This window comes from Mus caroli, unplaced genomic scaffold (genome assembly GCF_978045245.1).
Source record: "Mus caroli unplaced genomic scaffold, Mus_caroli_1 scaffold_1, whole genome shotgun sequence".
Taxonomy (NCBI): Eukaryota; Metazoa; Chordata; class Mammalia; order Rodentia; family Muridae; genus Mus; species Mus caroli.
The window spans coordinates 189,922,712-189,945,978 of record NW_028227256.1 but is presented as its reverse complement, the minus strand read 5'-3'; the positions used below and the strand labels follow the sequence as shown (position 1 = coordinate 189,945,978).

The following is a 23,267-nucleotide window of genomic DNA, read 5'->3' as shown; positions in this document are numbered from 1 at the left end:
ACCCCCTGGGTAGCTGTAGTGTGCCACAAACCTACAGTATCTCACATATAGAGTAGCACATGTACATCAGTCAGAGCCCCGCTCCAAAAAGAAATTACAAAAGTTACTTTAAAGAGAGAATTTAACATAAAGGACTGAGAACTGAAAAGCAAAAATCCACAGAAGCTGGGGTATTGTAAGATGACCACTCCAGGAAGCAAATTGACAGCTGGTGTGGAACAAGAGAGAGGTGCTGGGTTTGCAAAATACACTGGCTGGAACCAGGGCTCCAGGAGGGACACTAGTAGGTCAGCTGGTGCCAGTGTCTGTGCCGCACAGAACCCTACAAACGGAGCAAATGTGGAAACTCACAAACAGAACAAATGGTGCTTCGGTAGCCACTCATTGCTATGGAGAGGGAGACACTGTGCAGGCTGCCACACTGAAAGGAGTCAGGGCTTCCTCCAGCCTGGTGCCCCTCCTTGTGCTCTTCCACAATGACCAGAGGGAGCTGGACTTCCTCCAGGCTTGTGCTCCTCCCCCAGCACCCACAGCAGCATCACTTAGTGGTTTCCAGCAACACAGAACACGAGACAGAATGATGGGATTGGGGCAGAACAGTTAGTCAATCCCACCGCTCAAGAGTAAAAACCATTATCCAAATTCTCTGGTCAAATTAAGCAACCTTAATCTATCAGACAGGAGCTATCTCTCTAAAGCAGGGTTTGAAAATATAGCATAGAACACAGGAAATGTTAGGATTTTTATAGTCCAAAAACCTGCAAGACTAAGGGTTTTTAAGGGCTGAGGAATTTCCAGAGGAATTTTGGTTAGGTAGGAATTTTTAAATTATTTGGCAGAACATCTTATCAGGCTGTATTCAAGATGTGGGTCTAACTCCATAGGATGGGAGCATGTCAAATTCCAGAAATAGATGGTCAGCTTGAATTTTGCAGCAAACAGAAATGAACTCGTTCTGATCTTATAACAAAATGACTTCCATCCTTAAGATTGAGTCAGTCACAAAATGAAAAGGCAGATCAAAATCCCAGCACTGAGAGGCACTGATAACCAGAGAGACTGAGGGAGGATGGACAGGACAGGACTGCAGGACTTCCTTTGGTCTGTACCTCCACCAGTTCTTTCAAAGTACCAGAAGTGAATAGCAGAAGCTGTTCAGATGAATGACAAATAAGCAGCCTTACTCGCGGTAAAGCCTTTTTCAAAACTAGTACCAACTTAAATATGCCTCACTGCTTTCTCTGTTCCTCAGAAACCATGACTAAACTTTCACCTCTGAAACTTAGCTCCCAGGAAGCCCTACCTTGGAACATCTATGGGCCTGATAAAAAGCCTGCACTAAAAGCAGGAAGACTGCATTAGTACCATGAACATCACGCACCTGATCTAGCCCCAGGATATTAAGTTACCATTGCACTTAGGGCTTATCTAGTTCCCCCTGGCAACTAGACAGGCGATGCTAAGCAAAGAGCAAGAGAAAAGAAGTTTCCTCATTCTGGCAGTATCAAAAAGTTACCATGAGAAAAAGGAAGGAAGGAAGGAAGGAAGGAAGGAAGGAAGGAAGGAAGGAAGGAAGGAAGGAAGGAAGGAAGGAAGGACAGAAGGAAGGAAAAAAGAAAAGAAAAGAAAAGAAACAGAGAAGATATGCTATTAAGAAAGGAAATTACCATCATCTACAGCAGAGTAACAGCAGGCCATGGGGAGGCCTATAGCCCTGCAAACCCATGGATTCAGAGGCACCAGCGCAGCCTAGCAGCATTTAGTAAAGAGAGGAGATACATTCTATCTACCTCCTCTCTCTGAGCCCAATCATCTTTACCACAGACTAGAACCAGCATGGATTTATGTGTTCAGTACCACAGGCTCAAAATAAAACATTCAATCAATGAATGGAGGATAACTATGTTGACACCAAGTCACAAAAGTATCTAAAATTATGACCAATAAATATTAGTGGAGAGTGCAAAAATGTATCAAAGGCAATGTAAAAAGTAACTGTTACAATAAGCACAGAAGGGGCTGTGCTGTGAAAGCAGGGACCTGAGAGAGTAAAAGTTACTCTGTTGCAATAGTGGCAAGTGCATACTAGGTGTAACCATCGGCTTTCTGATTGGATCTGAGGCCCTGCTCCACAGGAGGGAATTCATATCTGACAAAGTAAACCTGGTCAAAACCTCCTGGCTAGGGATGGCGTGGTGAAGCTATTGCTGAAGTTGCTGTTGTTGTTTACTTGTAGTTTGTTTCTTTGTTGTCTTTAGAGAGAGGGTCTCACTATGTAACCTAGGCTGGCCTAGAACTCATTGTGTAGACTAGAGTGGCCTAGTACTCACAGTGGCCTGCTCTCAAATCCTAAGATTAAAGGCATTTGCACCACACCCAGCTATTGGTGCTGTTTTACTAACTGGACATGATTTTTCTGTCAAATTGCCTTCTAAACATTTATGCTTATGCCCATAGGTCAGAGCTACTGTCACCTTTGGTCAGAGAAGCTTCTCTTTGCAGTGGTTGGTGATTACTGCAGAGACTCAAAACCTGTTAAAACGTTGAGAATAAGTGACTGTTGAAAGAGGAAACCTACATGGGATACCTGTATTTCCTCCCCCAGGACTGCTCAGGGAACATCACAGAAGAGGGGTGGAGAGAGCATAAGACATGGAATTCTGTGGGGTACTTTCTTGCAAGCATGACACACTCAGTATACTTCAGTTCTCAGCAGCTCTGAATAGCAGCATGAGACCTGCCAATGATTTCATTGAGCCCATTAACTCTGTTGCAGTATAGGGGTAGAGGGACAAGGCCTCACCCTTCCGGAGGACATAAGTGCAATTAATGATTGCTAACAGAGGGAGAGATATTTTCTCTTGTGATTTAACCACAGGTAAGGTTTCTAGGCTTCTGTAAATAATGCTCCTCCATTAATAATGTTCTTGTAAGCAACTTTAGTTAAATCCAGTAAGTCACAGTCAAAGAAAGGAAGGGGTGAAGGGGTAGGGAGAGAGATAGGGAGGGAGGGAGGGAGGTGTGGAGGGAGGGCTACATAGTTGATATCAAAGGCTTGGTTCCCAGTTAGTAGCACTGGGAGATGGTGAAACCTTTAGGGGCTGAGGCATCTGGGTGATCTTTAGGTCATTAGTGGTGTGAAGTATCCACTCCCAACCTTTGGTAGCTCCTGTGTGACCCCTAGAGACATTATGAGATACTATAAGAAAGGTACAAACCTGGTCCCTCCCACCCTCATTCTGCTTCCTGGGTGGAGATGTAATCTGTGCCACAATTTGCTCCCCATTGGTTCATCCTCTCTTCTCTGTACCCCACTCACCTAGGGCCCTCACCAGAATTAACAGAATGACCAGGATAGCCACAGAGCTCAATTGCAAGAATGAAGGCCAAGCAGGGGAAAAAGCCAGTTTGTTTCCTTCATAACCTTTAATCTGAACCACCACCAGATGTGCAGACCACAGACCAATGCTTCACCTCCACAAATTCAATGGCTTTTAGAGTGGACAGCATTTGTCTTTCTGTGTCAGGCTTGTTTTATCCCAAGCTCATCTACATTATGGAAAAGACGAGAGATATGTGGTTTGTTGTCTCTTTCTTCTAAAACACAATCTCTGTAAGAACAGGAACTGGCACAAGGTAAGAAGCCAATGCGCATTTGGTATTAAATGAGGCCTAGTTCAATACACATTTATGTGTGAGTCTTGCAAACACAGGGCTTAATCAACACGTATTTCAATTGTTAAGTCTGAGTACCAGTCAAGGTGATCAGCTTAAACTCCTCCAAAATTTATTATAATGCAAAGATAAGCATTTTTCTTCAAGTAAACACTTGGGTCTGAGGTATAGCTTAGTGTTAGTGGTCTGCCTAGCATACTCAGGCCCCGAGTTTGATTCCTGTCATCACAAAATAAACAAGACCAACATGCTTGGTTCAGTTGTTCATAACTATAAAAGTATGACTCTTCAGTGGTTATTGTTCAGATGCCTGCTCTTACTCTCAGTAAAGTGAGAATAAGTAGATCACAGACAAACCCACTAAGTGGGGTTCTCAAAGACGACAGACAATAACAGCACCAGCTTAATAGCACCTGACACAGAAAACGCAGATTCAAAAGTTTTGCAACAAAGTACAGCCTCTCCCAGTTTCAACTAGGACTAAGCTGCTCACTTTTAACAGATAGAAATTATCGGGCTGGTGAGATGGCTCAGTGGGTAAGAGCACCCGACTGCTCTCCCGAAGGTCCAGAGTTCAATTCCCAGCAACCACATGGTGGCTCACAACCATCTGTAACGAGATCTGGCGCCCTCTTCTGGAGTGTCTGAAGACAGCTACAGTGTACTTACATATAATAAATAAATCTTTAAAAAAAAAAAAAAGAAATTATCATAGATCAATAACTTGTCAAAACGCAGAAAACAACTGACCTGTGGCATCCAGCCCCAGAGATGTATCTACAACACAACCTCTACACTAAAGGCTCAGGGAACATTACAGAAGAGAGCTCAGAAGAACTAAATAAACCAGAGGACCAGGATGCCTGCTGCTGGATAGCATCTTCTAGACATGACAGAGAAGCCTCAGCAATACAGCTACCTAAACAAGACCTGCACAATGACGCCACCAGTTGACACAAACATAAAGGGGAGAAATTTAACAGGGCACACCCTAAAGAGAGGGAGAAAAATCAATCTGCTGAGAGAGGGAGAACCAGTTTTATTAAGAGGCAAGCCCTCTGATTGGTTGTCTAGTCCCAAGCAGTCAACCCTAAACATGTACATAGGAGCAACACCAAATAGAGTCAGAAAGGTAGGTCTGTGTGTGCGGGTGTGTGTGTGTGTGTGTGTGTGTGTGTGTGTGTGTGTATGTGTGTGTGTAACAATAATAAAGAAGCCACAATGTTTTTAGGATGAGAAGGGGACATGGGGGGAACTGGAGGGAAAGGGGGAGTGGACATGATATAAATAGAGTACTCATGTATGAAATTCTCATGAAAGTAGATAAATTTTAATTTTTGAAGTTACCCCCAAAGTTTACAGATAGTAGGCTAGTGAGTCTAGTAACAAATGGTGCTGGTAAGTAGTTAGGAAGTCACCAATATTTGATGTTGCTGAAAAAGAATCTCTTCCCAGGACCTAAAATGTCATACTGTTCCCTCTGGAGGAGAGAGGGAGAGTTGAGCTAATGTTATTTCTTAGTTAGGATGATTTTGAAGTTATCCTTTTTTAAGATTTTCAAGGAAGCACTACTGAGAATGGTAACATGATTGAGCCTAACATTGTAACAAAAAATAAACAGTGTTTCTTGTGTCTAAAAAACTAGAACTCTAATAATTAAGGCCTTGAACAGCCTGCAGCAGGAAGTCTGGCCCCGCCTGGTAGAAAGACATGTCAGATTGAATCAGTGCAGGGCTACATCTGCCTGCTAGCCAATGGAGTTTCAATTTGTGTGGATGAAAATTTAAAAAAAGGTTTAGTAGATTCAAAATTATTCCATCTAGGGAAGAAAAAAAACTATAGCTTTTAAATAGAAGAGTCTTTGATACTTTGTAGGTTCTTCTCCCCCCCCCCCCCGCCCCCTATCCCCATCCCCACTCCCTAGTTTTACACCCTAACACTAGGTAGGAGAAGAACAGAGGTAGAGGAGAATGAGATTCCTGAATCTAATTTATTTCTATCTGTTTCTTCTTTGATCAGGCTATTATCAAAGCAGAACCAACCTCCCTAAATCGCCAACAAACACTCACCATGCCTCTTGGGGCCCTAGCATTTATGATTTATGTATCCTCTGAAAAGTTCCCAGAATTCCAAACATCACACAATCACAGAAGCTATCTGCAGATGGCACAGCCACATTTCTGCTAGAGCACAAGGCAAATCATAGTCAGCTGCTGTGGACAGTCTGAAGCAGCCCCACATCCCTGCACCTAGGATTAAAAGGAAAGCACATTCTTACAGTATTTTCATGTTTTTAAAGAAACCAAATTCTCAGAATTCTCAAAAATGTCACTACAGTCTCCACATAGCATTTTGTAGTTTGCATATTGTTTCCATGTGTACTAACTAATTTTGGTCATAACTAAGCTGTTTACCAAATAGGTTAGATAATTTAAAAATGAAATAAGTTCTTCAGTTTTAAATCAGATGTAAGCATCTTTTTACTTACTCTCTTTTTCAGCATATACTTCAGATACATTAAATTTCAAAACTACTTTTATGATATAAGAACTGTAACTTCTTACTATATACAGAGATGATCCCCAGTTATTGACATAGTGGATATTAAAATAAGTCAGTGCTAGCCGCTGTGGCTTGGCACAGTGCAGTCTGTCCTGAGAATGTGCAAATTCAGTTCTGTCCTACATTCAGATGTGGTCTGGCTTCCACATCTCTCAAAAAAATCTTACCAAAAATACTTTTCTTGAGGATAAAAAGAGTCTTCCCACCTGTACTTCAATAGAATATTGTAGTTTTTACTAATATTCTATTGAGTTTGCCCAGTCTGCTGAGGGGGATGAACCACGGTGTCCCTGGGTGGACTACACATGGACTTAAGAAAGGCTTGCGTCTGTTATGGTTTGGTGCTCTTATGGTCCTCTATGGTGCACATAGAAAGGTTTGATTAGCAGCCTGTGGTGCTATTGGTGGGTTATAGGAGCTCTAGAAAGTGGGGCCTCATTGGAGGCTTGAATGGGTATTGGGGGCATTGGGACCCATGTGTGTGTGTGTGTGTGTGTCTGACTGTCTGTCTGTCTGTCTCTGACTGTCCCTCTCTGTCTCTGTCCCCTCTCTGTTTTGTGACACCATAACTTAAACAGCTCCCTCTGCCACGTGCTACCACCAGGATTGCCACAAGCCCCAGAGCAATGAAAACCATGACCAAAGTTATGTTCAGTTTTCTGTCAGTTTGACACAACTTGAGTAGAGTCATCTGGGAAGAGGAACCTGAGAAAATTCCTTCATCAGAGTTCCCTGTAAGGAAAGTCTGTAGGATATTTTTTTTTTTTTGATTAATGATTTCTGTAAGAGGGTCCTGACCACTGAGTGGTGTCACCACTAGACAGGTTGTCCTGGGTTGTAGATTTTTTTTCCAAAGCAAAGTGGGCGAGCTGGTAATCAGAGTTCCTCCCTGGCATCCATTTCCTGACTTCAGGTGCTGGCTTTCACCTCCTGCCCTGGCTTCCTTCTACTGCAAGCTGTAAAAGGAAATAAACCCTTCCTTTCTCCTCCAGCTAGGGTACAAAGTAAATCCCTCCTCTCTATGAGCTGACTTGGATAGTTTGTCCCTGAGACAAAAGGCTGACCAACAAAAGAATCCTTTTTAAAAAAAAAAAAAAAAAAAAAAAAACAATGTGAGGCTCCCACATGGTTCAGCAGATAAAGAAGCCAGCCAGGAAGCGACACCCTGGGGTTTACTGTGGAAGGATGGAACCGAAGCTCACAAGCTGTCCTCTGACCTCCCCACTTATACATACACACACACACACACACACACACACACACACACACATGCACATGCATAATACACACAAGACATACATAAATGCAAAAATGTTAAAATGCACTAATCATGAAAAACCAGAGATTAAATACATAGTCTTTTTAAAAATTGTGTGTCAGTTATTCATTAGTGAAACTATTATGACTACAGCTATTACTACATTATCATCATCATCATCATCATCTACCAATCCCAGTTGGGAGAGAACATAGTGGACCAGTCTGAAGTGGACCGTGAGTGGTGACTCAGGTGGGACTCAGTTACAGAGTACTGGTCACACCAGCAGGAAGCTGAACTGATACATTGAGAACCGCTGACTAAGCCAGTGGCTGGAGAGAAAGATGGGGCCTGATGGTCTGAAACGGTTTGCGATATCATTCTTTTTTTAGCTCAGGCTGGCCTCAACTTCATTGTGTAGTTGAGGGTAAGCTTGAACTGTGCCTGTAATCAGGTTACAAGGTTACAGGAGCACAACTCCATACCTGCTTTCTATGGTTCTAGCTTTCCGGCCCCAGGTCTTCTCCCATTCTAGGCGAGCATTCTGCCCACCGGCTGAGCTACCCCCGCCCCCACCCCCAGCTTCCAGTTTTAAGAGTTTCTGATACAGAAACAGGCATGAGGGCAGGGTCTCTGGGACTCCAGCTACACAGAACATTTTGTATCGGTTAATTTTCATTTCTACAACCAGTATGAGACAGAACTCAGGAAACAGAAGCTGCTTTAGCCTACAGTTTCAGACTGTCCTATCCCCGTGTGCTTGGGTAGAAAACCATGGCAACAGGAACATGGGTAGAGACAGCTGTTCACATATCCTGCCCATCAAGAAACAGAGAAAGTGAAAATGAAAAGTGGCCACCATGAAATATAATTGCAAAGATACGCCCCAATAAGTCCTCCCACCAGACCTTGCCTCCAACCTTTTGCCACCTCCTAAGGATACCTCATCCTGAGGGCCCATAAAAGAGCACCCATCCATCACCCCAGAGAACTCACTCCTCCTCCTCTTGAGATTTGGTCCTACTATGTGGTCCCGGATACTCTGGAACTCATGAATACTACAGAGCCGTATTCAGATACTACCCTTCCCAAAGAACCCAATTTTCAATGTTGTCTTAATTTGAGTTTCTTTTTATAAATTCTTTATTTATAATTCTTGGAAATTTTGTATAGTGTTTTGGTCATTCTCAGTCACTTCCCTCAACTCTTTTCAGATCCACCCTCTCATTCCATCTACCTGTGTGTTTCTTAGAATATAGTCTGATGATATTCTCCCCTCCCCGAAATCCTCCCAGGTCATCCCCACCTCTTTACCTACCCCCCCCCTTAAAAAAACAAAACAACAAAACAAAAAACAGAAACACACACACACAGAAGCCAAAATATACACAAGCAAAGGACTAATAAGACAAAAGGTGGCTGAACAAAGCAATTTGAGATAAAAATATCTCCAAAAATATTATCATCAAGTTCGGTTTTTTTGACCATCTGCTACTGGGCATGAGGCTTAGCCTCTGTGGTTAATGTGCCCAGTGAGACTCAGTCGGGAAAGGAACAAAGGAGAAGTGATCTGGGTCAAGAATTAGAGTTAGAAAGTTCACTATTTAGGTACATTCAACAGTTATAGAAATGGAGAAAGTGTGACGGGGACGTGAGGGAAGCCCACAGAATGCTCCACTGAGCACATCAGACGGAGTTGGCTGCCTCTTTTTGGTGACAGGAATCAGTGTCACTGGATGAAGATCCTCTGAAGCCCAGCAGAACAGAGCTGGGTTGAATCCACTCCTACCATACAAGTGTGAGAAATGGTGATCCTCACTTCATAATAAGAGCCCCAGGGACAGAGCGGTGGATGCCTTTGCCAAGTTGGGCATCAGCCTGGAATGTCAAGTGTGCCAAGCACAGAATTTATAACTCCAATGTGGGCCCTTTCTCCCTCTCCTAGTAGTCAGGACAGACATCTTACACACCATCTCGATCTTACCTCTCCCTCTGACCCTTCTGTTTGTCTTTTTCCCAAGAAGAACGGTATGCTTTCATTTTTACATCCTCATCACATGCAAGAAATCTTGGCTGTAAGTTTCTGCTCTCGACTTCTAGTTTGGGTGGGGAATAACTAGAGAAGACAGTGGCAGAGGCTTGGTGTTTCCTATTTTTTGAAGCTAGAACTAAGTTGGCTCAAAGCACCTTTGAGAACAGTCAGTTTTACCTCTTACACATGCCCTCTGGGGGTGATCTCACAGTCAATGTTGGTACCATGCTGACCTGCAGAGAGGTGAGCTCTTAGGACTGCAAAAAATGCCTCTGGCAAAGAAAAAGGCCACAAGAGAGCTCTAAGCCCCACTCAGCCCAGAGGGCTTGGCCTTTTCTGTACCACACATTAAACTGCGGCAGCCTGCTGGGAGAGACTTATATATCTCCAATCTACCTACACATCCTGAAGAGACAGTCAGCTTCATGTCTTCCTGAAGGGCACTGTACCCAGTGACAACAGTACAGAGGCCAGGGTCACAGAAATGAACCATGGGAAAGTATGTCCTGGCAGAGAGAGTGGACACTTTACCTCACAGATGATCTCTGAGTGGGAAGAGAAGTCGTTCTGGTGGCAGAGTGTTTAGGTGTGTAGTGGGAGGTAAGGGGGAAGAGTGGAATGAGGTAAGAAAATCACCCATAAAGATTAAGGTCGGGTGAGCACTGAAGTTGGAGCCAAGAGAAAGATCTGAAACATTCCTTGGTGAAGGAAAGAAAGTGAAAGTGTTTTAAGTGCTCACCTTAAAATACTGTGAGCAGATCTCGGGAGACTGCTCAACAGTTAAAATTTAAGTTAACAGTTAAGTTCTTATGAAGGACTAGGGTACTGTTCAAAGCACCCATGCTCCTCTTCTGGCCTCTGTGGGCACACACACATGCTCTCTCTCTCTCTCTCTCTCTCTCTCTCTCTCTCTCTCTCTCTCTCTCACACACACACACACACACACACACACACACACACTTAAAAGAAAAGTAAAATCGCGGTTGGGAGGGTTGGAGGGATGCAGAGGCCAGTGCAGGGCTCTGTGTGCATAGCCCAATTCTTCAATGGGCCTGCACTGGAGCCAAGTGCACACGAACATGACAGATAGAGTCCTTTTGCGGGTTTATCCTTTCAGTGGCTAATCTCCATTTCCACCTGTAAAGGGAGAAGAAGCAAGCAGGTAAGTGACTAGAAAGAATGGTCTTCTAAACTAACATCCCAGGACTGCTCAGTTCTTCTGTGAGATTGCCAGTCTGCTAAACTCATTAGCTATTTGCTATTCATCTTTCTCCCCCAGCTATCCCAAAGTTATGATGAATAAATCTGTGAGATAAATGACAAACTGAACTTAAAGCCTTGAGATTTATTGGATTTGGTGTGTGCTTATTGCCTTTCAAGCCTGAGAGATTATAAACAAGTAAGAACTGTAAGAACCAGCCAAGACTTTCCTGGCTTGTTAATAAATGAAGACAGGAGCTGGAGAGATGCCTAGTGATTAAGAGCACTTCCTGCTCTTGAAGAGGACATGAGTTCAGTTCCCAGCAACCACATGGCAGCTCATAACACCTGTGACTCTAGTTTCAAGGGATCTGCTGTTCTCTTCTGGCCTCTTCAGCCACATTTTATATATATATACTTTTAAATATATATATATATATATATATATTCTTTTAAAATAAATAAGGGGAATAAGCCATTGAGAATGAGGTAGCCAAAAAACCCACTAACCTATGTCTTAGTCAGGGTTTCCATTTCTGTGAAGAGACACCACAACCAAGGCAACTCTTATAAAAGACAAATTTAATTATTGGGGCTGGCTTATAGTTTCAGAGGTTCATTCCATTATCATCTCGGCAGGAAGTATAGCAGCATCCAGGCAAACATGGTGCTGGAGAAGGAGCTGAGAGCTCTACATCTTGATCTAAAGGCAGCCAGGAGGAGGTCTCTTCTGCACTTACCAAAGTTTGAGCATAGACTCTCAAAGCCCACCCCCACAGTGACTCACTTCCTCCAACAAGGTCACACCTACTTCAACAAGACAAGACCTCCTAATGATACCACTTCCCCTGGGCCAAGTATATTCAAACCACCACAGAACTTAAGATCTAAAAGACAGCTTTCAAGTTCAAATAACAATGGTTGGGGGCTGGAGAGATGGCTCAGTGGTTAAGAGCACTGACTGCTCTTCCAGAGGTCCTGAGTTCAATTCCCAGCAACCACCTGGTGGCTCACAACCATCTGTAACTGAATCTGATGCCCTCTTCTGGTGTGTGTCTGAAGACAGCTACAGTGTACTCATATAAATAAAAATAAATAAATCTTTAAAATAAACAATGGTTGGAACTTTTAAACATTTAATTGATATTAACAATTGTTTATATGTTTCTATTGTCTTCTATTCCATCCAGGATTTGAAATTTCTTTCTGTATTTGTATAAGAACGAATACAATTGTGTTTAAAATAATTGTATTTTGCAGCAATGCATTCAACTGTTAAGTCACAGGCCTTACAAATCAAGCCACATGCTTTCTCCAGTCTTGTCTAACAGAGAGGCAAACTGTTTTGGTTCTGCAATCACAAAGTGCCAAATCCTTCCCCCTGGTGTCTGGGAATCAAACAGGCAACCTGACTAGGTGGTATAGTATAGGCCAGTTATCAAACACCTGCTGACTCATGGTATAGAGCTTTCTTTGGAAACTTTTAAGAGGTGGTACTGGAAACTGTCTTTTCTGAACCTCCGTGCATTGTATATGGTATTAATAAATCTCTGCCCCGGGGCTGGTGAGATGGCTCAGTGAGTAAGAGCACCCGATTGCTCTTCTGAAGGTCTAGAGTTCAAATCCCAGCAACCACATGGTGGCTCACAACCATCCGTAACGAGATCTGGCACCCTCTTCTGGAGTGTCTGAGGACAGCTACAGTGTACTTACATATAATAAATAAATAAATCTTTAAAAAAAAAAATCTCTGCCCCAAAGGACAATTCACCTTATCACCTTGCCCTAGAACCTGCTATCTCTCCTCTCCATAAGTTTAAACCTAATATCAACCACTGAGGATGTTTGGTAGTGAGCTAGGAGTTCACAAAGCTAAAAGATGGTAATTTCTCATTTCCTGGAGGAGGGGAGGAAGACATAGAGACATAACAGTGCAATGTTTATGCCATGGCACTGGGAGGCTGTGGTGGTCAATCTTTTTTTTTTTTAAGATTTATTTATTATTATATCTAAGTACACTGTAGCTGTCTTCAGATGCACCAGAAGAGGGCGTCAGATCTCATTACGGATGGTTGTGAGCCAACATGTGGTTGCTGGGATTTGAACTCAGGACCTTCAGAAGAGCAGTTGGTGCTTTTAACCACTGAGCCATCTCTCTAGCCCTGTGGTGGTCAATCTTATGTGTCTCGTTCGCTGTGCACAGGATCATGTCATCCTGAGAGTGTGAGTATGGTCTGCATGACATTAGCATTTAGGGCAGCAAGCTGAGTAGAGCTGATTGGCTTTTGATGAGAAGACAGGCTCATCTAGGACTTAAAGGTCTCCATAGACCAAAACAGCCATCCTTCCTCCCAGTAAGAGAGAATGCTTCATGTCTAAGAGCTGCCTCTCAAACCAACACCCTGGCTCTTCGCTGTCTCAAACTGACCAGTTTTCAGGGGGTAATGACACCAGTTAGCTCTGGTGGTTCTCAGGCGTCCAGAATCCAGCTGGAGCTACATTACCAGCTTACCTGAGACTCCTTCAGCTTGAAGATAGAGGGACTTTCCAGTCTCCAAAAGAAGTCAGTTCCTAACAATATATACACCCTATTTGGTCTGTTACTTTGGGGGAGTCGAGACCAATACAGAGGGTGAAAATAACTAGAAATAAGTCTTCTCTCTCTGTTCTCATAAATATCTGCTAATTTTGAAAAACAAAATTATAATCACTCTGTTTCCTGACTGGACTCTAAATTGAAATTAACCTGAATTTAAAATAAATTGTAGAATCCAAGTGATGAGTAGCTAAGTCCCCTCTGCATAATTTCCACTACTTTTCTGTTTGGTAATTTTTATAACCAAATATTTGGGAAAATAAATTGTTTTTAAATGCATTGACTGGAAAGGAAAAACACTACACCAGATAAGGAAAAGATTTAAAAGTAAATAGGATAAAGCAGTAATTTTTTTTAAAGCAGTAAATCTTATTGGATACAACAGTGTACCTCAAAGGCCCATGTGGTAAAGGTTTGCCTAATGGTGGCATTATTCAGAATGGATAGAACCTGTAAGAGGTGGAGCCTATACCTCCTATAGCCAGGCAGGACTTCAAGTGGAGGGAGGGGGCCATCAAACCACCCACAAAACTTTCCACTACAATGTGTCCTGCTTACAAGATGTGCAGGGATAACACTAGAGCAGATATTGAGGAAATAGCCAACCCATGGCTGCCCCAACATGAAACCCATCTCATATGAGATAGCCAACCCCAGACACTAGTTATGATACTCTGCTATGCTTGCAGACAGCCTAGCAAGGCTATCTCCTGAAGTGGAAACTTCTACTTCTTTGGAAAATTAGTTATGTCAAATGATGTTTTGCTGGGGTACATAGGTGAAAGGATGTCTTGCTCAAGCAAACACGTGAAAGACTGTTTTCCTGAAGCAGACATAGGTGAAAGGATATTTTTGATATAGCAAACACATGGAAGGACCTGTGATAAAGGAGTATAACTATGACCCCACAGTCAGTGGGAGATGAGCATTGAGCATTGGTTTTGGTTTGCTCCACGTCACTATTCTTCACTAAAGACACACATGTATTGGTTCGCCTTACATAGCGTTGTTGAGTTCAACTTGGAGTAATGCTACCATTGAGAGAAACTCACCCAAAAACTTCTTGTGTGGTTCCTGCAGCAGCATGTGACTTCTGGGGCCTTGCTTTGGGACATTTGATGAGTCTAGTGGTTTCTTCAGGATTGAACTACATCTGCTGGTTCATGCCTGGTGTCTGCTTGCTGAAAGGACTGGGCTGCAGCTGCTGGTTTGTCCCTGGTGTCTGCCTGCCTAGAGGACTGGTCTGGAGCTGCTGAATCGTATTTGGTGTTTGCCACAGGACTGAACTGCTGCCAAAGAAGATCGAGCTCACCGTCAATGAACAATTGCTGAACAGGTCCACTTCCCCCATATCCTAATAACTTTTCTCTTCTACTACCTACCGCTGCTAGGTGATAGGCTAGATGAGAGATTGAACCCTTATTAAAAAAAAAAAAAAGTATGCCTACAATCTCCCTAGAGGCTTCATCTTGCCGTGGATAAAAACAAATGCAGAGACCAACAGCCAAACATCAGACAGAGTTTGGGGAGTCCTGTGGAAGAGTGAAGGATGTGATTGAGTGAGGTGGAAGGGGGGAAGTCAGAGGCACCACAAGAAAACCTACAGTCAACTAACACGGGCCCTTGGGGGCTCACAGAAACTGAATCACCAAAGAGTGTGCCCAGGCTGGACCTAGCCTCCCTACACATTTATAGTAGATGTACAGCTTGGTCTTCATGTAGGTCTGTTAACATTTGAAGCCTTGGCTGTCTCTGACTCTGTTGCCTGCTGTTGGATCCTGTTTCACTACCTGGACTGCCTGGTTGAGCTTCAGTGGGAGAGGGCGTGCTTAGTCCTGCTGGGATTGGATGTTCCAGGGTGGGTTGGTACCCCAGGTACTCATAGAAGGGAAGGGATTTCTAAGGCTGTGACTGGAATGTAAAATGAATAAATAAATAAATAAATAAATACAACAGAGGTGGGGTCTAGAAGGAAGAATTCAGGTCACTGAGAGGACACACACACACCTGAAGGAGATACTGGTAATCCTGTCTCTTTCTTGCTCTCTTTTGTTTCATAGCCATGATAAGGGAGCAGCTTCCTCTGTCACTCCCATCAAAATGTTCTGCCCTGTCACAGGTCCAAAAGCAGCAAGCCAACTACCTTGGAACTGAAACCTCAGAAACTGTAAGCAAAGACAAAGCTGTCTTTCTTAAGGCTTAATTGGCTCAGGCATTTTGTCATAGCAATAAAACCTAACACATGAGAATTTTAAATAAAGGCGAGAAAGATGGCTCAACTGTTAAGAGCACTAGTTGCTCTTCCAGAGGATCCAGGTTCAAGTCCTAGCACCCACATAGTAGCTTCTGTATCTCCAGCCCCAGAGGATCTGACACCCTCTTCTGGCCTTCTTGGGTACTAGGCACACACATACAGTACACCCATACACATAAGAGTAAATAGAATTTAAAAAAATAATAATTTTAAAAGTTTGTATCAAATGCTCCCAAGGAATAAAGGAGTGTAAGTATCTTGGTTTAGGTTTTACTCTTGTAAAGAGACACCGTGACCACAGCAACTCTTATGAAGAAAAACATTTAATTGGGGCTAGGTTACAGTTTGAGGTTTAGTCCATTATCATAGCAGGAAGCATGGTGTTATACAGGCAGACATGATGCTGGAGAAGGAACTGAGAGTTCTATATCAGAATCTGCAGGCCTCAGGCAGAGAATGCCAGTGGCGCTATAAGCCAACACAAACTCAGCTTTCTCAACTTGCCTTTGGCAATAGTATTTTATCAAAACAGCAAAAGACTAATATACCTGCCATGGTAGGCTGCATCCTCTAACTCTGAGCTAAGACAAACCCTTCCTTTCCCAGTTGCTTAAGTTGGGATTTTTGTCACAGTAGTGAGAAAAGTAACCAATACAGTAAATTGTACTGAGAAGTGAGATCACTCCCATGAGAAACCCGATCACATGATTCGTGGCCCTTTGGAATGGGTCTTTGGGAGGAACATGAAAGAGCTGTGAGCTGTGAGCTACAGAAGCCCTAGGAGAGCTCAATGGGTTATTAGAGCGAGCAGAAGATTAATATATCAATATAAAAAACAGACTCAGGCTAGTCTAGACATACCAATAATATGATGAAAGATATAAGGACTAACCCACCCAGCCAGGTATGTCATCCAATCACTGACTACCACAGGCCAGTCCTGTGAAGGCTAACATGCCAGTCAGCTAAGTCCAGTACAGGTCAACTGGCCCTAACCCAACAGTTAGGTAGAAACGATGCATTCTGGAAAGCTCATGAGCTGTTCTGAATCCCCATGTATAATGTCTACACTAGGTTATCAATATGCACTGTAATGAGTTATAAAAGATTTGAAAGTTATTGGCCAAAGCTCCATGGTTCTTCATTTCCTCTTGTTTTGTGAAGATGAAAGTTACTGAGACAGCTGCTCACAATGGTAGAGTATCTTAAGTTTTTAAGGCTCCAATGAAACACCAAGACTAAAGAGCAAGTTGGGTAAGAAAGTTTATTCAGTTTACATTTCCGTATTACTGTTCATTATTGAAGGAAGTCAAGACAGGAACTCAGGTTAGGATTCTGGAGGCAGGAGCTGATGCAGAAGCCATGGAGGAGTGCTGCTTTCTAACTTGCTCAGCCTACTTTTTTATGGAACGCAGGACCACCAGCCCAGAGATGGCACCACACACAGTAGGCTGGGCCCTCCCCCTTTGATCACTAATTGAGAAAATGCCCTACAGCTGGATCACACGGAGGCTTTTCCTCAACAAAGGCACCTTTCCTCTCTGATGATCTAGCTTGTGTCAAGTTGACACACAAAACCATCAAGTACATGTAGCTACACAGAAAGTTGAGAGAGGAGGTAAGAGAGAGGGAGGATGACAATGGACCCTTACTTTAAAATATGAGGCCCTTGGAACTACTTCCTGGAACTCTCAAGTGTTCTTGGTGTCTTCCAATAAATCTTTCTTCAAGCCATTTCAGAAACGTGTCTACTTACTTGAAACTTAAGTGTCAAGTTCTTTAGATTTATAAGCAGTATTAAGGCCTGTTTTTCTCACTGTTAACTATATATTCCATCTCCCTCAATAATTCTAACAAGTATATTTAATATTGGGAGAAAAAGTAATAATTTCCCTCTATGACTTGGTTCAACTTAATGCCTCCTTTTTAAAAGAAATCTTTTTATGTGGATGAGAGTTCTGCCCTCATATATGTATGTGCACTGCCTATATGTCTTATCCCTTTGGAGGCCAGAAGAGGGAGGGCATTAGATCCTCTGCAACTGAAGTTACAGATGGTGGTGAGCTGCCACATGAGTACTAAAAATTGAACCTGGATCTTCTGAAAGTTCAGCCAGTGCTCTTAATTGCTGAGCCATATCTCCAGCCCACGACTTAAAGCATTTGTATCTGCTGTATCTTGAGATATAAAATGTGGACTGCACCAAAGAGGACTTAACAGTTAAAAGCTTAACTTCAAAGTAAATATAATCAGATATTATTCACTTCATATCTACCATGGTTTTTAGTACTTCATTCTAGAGAGCCGTCCTCTGGGTGCACAATCACAGTAGCTGTGTCACCCACAGTGACAGTGGTTTAAGGCTGAGTCAGATGTCTGACAGGTAGAGAATCTAGTAAGGCCTTTGGAACAGGCAGTGAAAAGCCCATGTCTTTGGGCCTGCTACACCCAGTGAGAAGCAGTGCAGCCTTGTTATGACCAATTCCCAACGCCAACATCAAATTTTTAAGTGCACGAGACTTGGGTTTGGCTCTCAGCAAGGCAAATAAACTTTTTTTTTTTTTTTTTTTTTTTTAAAGAACTGTAACTGCTGAGAGGAGAAAAGGCTGTGGTGTGCATCCCAAGTTCTGAGAGCCACAAATTTGGCCTGTATTGAAATAAAATAACAGTTTTTCTGATAAATCAAAATTAATGGAATACAAGCAAGACACCACTGAGTGAGTCCTGTGTGGGGACATAGGTAATGGCGGTGTGTCTGCATGTGTGCTCAAAGGTCACAGTTGGAAGCAGTTCATTATGCATACCAAGGTCTCCAGAATAACTATTTCTTGGTGTTATATAGTGCCATCTCCTTGGTTTCTTCTAGAGGAGCTGACTCAATTTCCTGAATGGACCCTTCCTGAATGGACCCTTCCATACTGGAAAGACATGAAGACTCAGGAAGCTCAGCTGTTCTCAACCTTCCTGATGTTTTGACCTTTTGATACAGTTACATGTTGTAGTGACCCCCAACCATGAAATTATTTCTTTGCTACTTTCTACTTTGTTGGTTTTTTGTTTTTTTTGTTTTTTTTTTGGTTTTTGAGACAGGGTTTCTCTGTATAGCCCTGGCTGTCCTGGAACTCACTTTGTAGACCAGGCTGGCCTTGAACTCAGAAATCTGCCTGCCTCTGCCTCCTGAGTGCTGCTGGGATTAAAGGCGAGAGCCACCACCCGGCTTTTTTGCTACTTTCTAACTGTAATTTTGCTACTGTTATGAGTTGTAATGTAAATGTACTTTTTGAAGGTCTTAGGCAACTCCTGTGAAAGAGTTTGTTCAGTGATTCCCCAGGGGTTGTAATCCTCAGGTTGGGGACTGTCTTGGCTGCCCTTAACCTCTACATTTTCCCTAGACTCGGCTATCCAATTTATACACAATCTGCTGGCTCTCCTTAAGATTAGAATAAGCCCATGGGTCCCTATGCTGGGAGGGAATCTGGTCATTGTATAGGCATTCAGTCTTCTGTTTTTCAATAAAGTTATTTTCCTAGAGTCCTTGGGTGTCTTTTCCAAGACTCTTTGCTAGATACAAGTCATCACAAAAGATAACTTATCTTGATCCCTGGGCATTCTAAAGGTTGTCTTATTTGAAACAAAGTTTCTCCTGTGTCCTTGCTTCTGGAATTGACAGGATATCAAAGAGAAGCCCAGGCAACATACAACGTAGCTAATCCCCCACCTTTGCCTTATGTTTGGTCTTTGTAACTCTTGAGAAAACGTTAAAATGGAGTTAATTTAAATACTCAACAGACCAGTAGTGCCCCCACTTCAACCCATCTCAAGAGATATTATTAACCCCTAAAGCTCTCTTCTCCGCCCAGGGGCTCTCCTCCTCTCCAAACAGAAGTAGACATTCTTCCAGATTTTCTACCTAGGGCTTTTCTGTTCTGCAATGTCTTATCTGGGGAGACACCATTTTAAGGTCCGTTACTATCATCCTTCTCAACCAGGCAAGCTTAGAGTGCTTTCCTTGTCTTAAAAGCAAAACAGAAATGTGCTTTCCTTAAACACACACACACACACACATCCCTTCACCCCAAATTCCTTCCCCAAACGTGAATGCAGTCTTTGGTCTAAATATTCCAGTAGAACCATTTTACTGCCAAGATTCTACTAATCAAAATAGTCCCAAAAGCCCTTGAAACTTCACAATGTTTTGATCCCTAATCTAGATGCAGATTCTTTTCTAACAGAAAAGTGAATCAGCACTATTTCAGAGTTAAAAAGTGTATCTATTAAGAGGCCTCTGTTTTGTTTTGTGTGTTTTTTTTTTTTCTTGAATTTTCTTTTCATAGCTTTTGTATTCCAGGATCAAAGGAGCTGATGTTACAGGGCTGAGATGAGTCGAGTTCATTAGAGGTTGGAATGTAAAAAATAAAATATCATTTCAGTTGTCCATAACATTTCTCCTTGCAGAAAATAAAAATCATAGACTTAAAATATCCTTCAGCAATGTGTTTTTTTAAAAAAGGAACCGATGCTAGGTGTGGTGGTGCAGCCCTTTAGTCCCAGCACTCAGAAGACAGAGGCAGGTGGATCTCTGTGAGTTCCAGGACAGCCAGAAGTACACGTAGAAATCCTATCTCAAAAAATAAAACGGAGAGGGGAGGTTGAGTTGTGGTTCAAAAATTAATGGACACATATAGAGCTAAAAATCAACTATTTCCAGTACCAGTACTGTTTCTGCACCCGGACAAAATACTCCCTCCTTTAGACAGATGACCGGCCTAATTCTTGTATCCAGAGTTTTCTTGGCTGAATTCTTGAGTAGATTTGTTATTTCTCAGTAACAGAATTCCAAAGAACATTTTTAACCTTCAAGGTAATTTTACTGTTACCCCCAAATTCTGCAGGACACACATCTGTATACTAAGCCACCCCCCACCTTTCCTCCTGAGACACAAATAGTCCTCCTTGCCCAGACAGTATGTCATAAGCAGATATCCGTAAATCTGGGGAAGAAGTGCAGTCCAGCCAATCTTCAACTGGGTGCAAACTGCCAGAAGGCAGCTGGCCTCACCTTCCTCTGCAGAGCACTTCTCTCTCCACCCTCTCCAGAATTGCTCCGAGCCACCACCCCAGGCAGTGTCGACCCAGATAGCACTCGCCCTGGGAAGGCAGAGTTCGGTTATTTATTTCCCCACTCGTGGCATTCGCTTCTTAGACTGCAAAAGGGAAAGAGCCAAGTGGAAATACTGCCCTCTCAGTCCCTCTCGGACCTCACCGCAGAGAGAGGAGCTGCCTTGCCAGGTCTTTAGGGCCAGAGGTCTCATTCCGGAGTGAACCGGTCCTGCCTCCAACCGGAGGACCCAGCTCCTACCCCGGGGCGCACCTCGCGGGAGCAGCTCCAGTCTGAGGCCGCCCTCCACTGCCCGCGTCACCGGAGCGGCTCCGGTCCAAGGCCGCCACCCTCATAGCGCCTGTCAAAGGCCGCCATCCCCGCCGCTCCTCACCGGAGCAGCTCCTGAGACCGCCATCCCGGGTTCCCGGTCACGGGAGTAGCTCCCGCCTCAGCAGGCCAAATTCCTTCAGCTGAGACAGGGCAGAGGCCGCCTCCCCGCCCTCCATGCGGCCTCCCGGGCCTCCACGCCGTCTCCCGGCCCTCGAGCGCCGGGGAACCGGCCGGCTGTGGACGCGCGGGGTCCCGGCCCTCTGGTCTCTCCGCCCCGCGGCCGGAACCTCCCTAGGGCGGAGTGATCGCGACCGCCCAGTGAGGAGCGCGCGGCCACGAGGGGCGCTCGGCGCGGGGCGGCGGCCACGGGGGAGGGGAGGAAGGCGGGGCCGGGGCGGGCCGGTGTGGGGCGACTGCGCTACGGCCCGACCGGGGCGGTGATGGCGGCTCCATATTAACACCTCCTCCTCCTCCTCCGCGCTCCCGCCCGCGCCCGCCAGCCGTCTCCCCCTTCCCTGACGCCACCTCTCCCCCTCCTCTACCATGCCCGGCATGATGGAGAAAGGGCCCGAGTTACTGGGGAAGAGCCGATCGGCCAACGGCGGCGCCAAGAGCCCGGCGGGAGGCGGCGGCTCCTCGGCCAACGGCGGGCTGCACTTCTCGGAGCCCGAGAGCGGCTGCAGCAGCGACGACGAGCACGGGGGTACCTCGCCGCGCTCCCCGCCCCGCCCGTCCGCCCGGCCCCCTCCCCGCGCCCTCCTCCCCTCGGAGCCGAGCCGCGGCCGCCGGAACTCCCGGTGCCGCCGCAGCCCGCGACCCGCGCCTCCCCGCCCCCACCCGGCCACGGCCTCGCCCGCGCTCCCGCGGCTGGAGAGCCTCTGCCTTGCCCTTCCCCTCTCCTCTCCTTATTTATTACCATTTTACCATATATCTTGGCATTGCTTTGCAGATGTTGGGATGAGAGTCGGAGCTGAATACCAAGCTCGGATCCCTGAATTCGATCCAGGTAGATATATTTGCTCACAGGAAAACCCCATCTCTCTCTCTCTCTCTTTTTTTCCCCAGGCTTGCTCTGGGGTGGCCGGCGTCGGGATGGGAGGGAGTTACGGGGTGTTGAGTGTGGGGCGCACCGGGAGAGGCCAAGCCAGGCCAGGGCAGGGCAGGGCATCGCGGGCGGGGAGGCTGGCAGGCTCTGCTGGGCAGTGACACAGGGCGTGGGGGTAGATGTGTGCATGGCAAGGTGAACATGGTTCCCTCCCGCGGCACTTGCACGCTGGTGGCTTCGCACCGAGGTCGCGGGTCCGAGGCCCGGGGCGTGGGGGCTGCAAAACCGAGGGCTGCAGGAGAGGGCGTGCGATCTGTGTGTGCATGAACCTACCCCAGGTCAGATGCCACACCGACCCGCCCTGGGAACCCGGGGCTTAGCCAGGCTCCGCAGGGCCACGCTTGGCAACCGCCTGCTGTCATCAGCCCGAGCCAAGGGCAAGCCCTGCGACCCTGGCGCACACGGGATCCTGGTTTTTCTTTCTGCCGAGGCGGTGTGGACCTGGGCGGGGAAACGCCCGTGCCCGACACCGCCCCCCACCCCCACCCCCCCACGAGCCGACCCAGCCCGGGGAAGCCAGACCACAGGACAGCGGCAGCAGCTGCCAAGGAGACATTTTCTCCGGAACAGCCAGGTTCCAGCGCCCTCCGCCAGCGCAGCTTGCGGGCTCCCTCTCTACTTTTCTCCAAACAGGCTCCCCGGCTGTCACGGGATGTCAGGCTGCTCAGGGATTGGGCGAGAGTTCCGCATATGGAGGCGCCCTTGCTGGAGCCTCTGGGCCTGGAGTGCTCGGCTGCTCTAACCCAGCCAGACTCGCCACTGGGTGGGCTCTGCCCTTCCCTGCCTGAACTGCCCTCCCACTTTTCCTGCAGTCAGTTTTTGTCTAGAGCTCATTCTTAACCGCACTGCCCGAGTCCGACGCTGGAGTTGTAGTTGGTGTTGCAGAGGACTCACTTGTAATCTCGCAAGGAAAACAGTCATGTCTGTTTAGTTTAGGTATGCTTGGGGTTTCCATCCTTCTCCCCATTAGGACAATGATACTTACCAAATAGGTAGTATCCCCTCTCTGAAAGGAGAAGGGTAACAGTTACAAGCATAATTAGGACAGTTTCCTTCAGTACGTGATACCAGAGTGCTCATCAGATTTGGGGATAACCTTCAAAGCGACACAGCTGTAGGGATATTTTGTTAGAAGACTATCGGTGTGTGCCGTG

General features: G+C 45.2%; 1 protein-coding gene and 1 long non-coding RNA gene across 4 annotated transcripts in view; one reads left to right on the top strand and one right to left on the bottom strand.

Annotated features, from left to right (window-relative positions):
* Nucleotides 1-8,659: 8,659 nt before the first annotated feature.
* Nucleotides 8,660-22,589, bottom strand: LOC147006301 (uncharacterized). Its single transcript, XR_015048649.1, has 3 exons — nucleotides 21,925-22,589; nucleotides 14,376-14,612; nucleotides 8,660-10,664 (listed from the first exon to the last, which is right to left on the bottom strand). It is a non-coding gene; the product is annotated as an uncharacterized LOC147006301 (long non-coding RNA).
* The window catches only part of Rcor3 (REST corepressor 3), a 40,199-nt gene continuing 37,908 nt past the window's right edge, over nucleotides 20,977-23,267 (top strand). For 2 of the 3 annotated variants that reach the window (XM_021157796.3, XM_021157805.3), the window contains exons 1-2: nucleotides 20,978-21,711; nucleotides 21,958-22,014. In XM_021157796.3, coding sequence (XP_021013455.1) covers nucleotides 21,552-21,711; nucleotides 21,958-22,014 — 217 coding nt within the window. In that variant the 5' untranslated portion in view covers nucleotides 20,978-21,551. Of the gene's footprint in view, nucleotides 21,712-21,957; nucleotides 22,015-23,267 lie in introns of all 3 variants that reach the window. The other variant, XM_021157787.3, reaches the window with a different exon arrangement.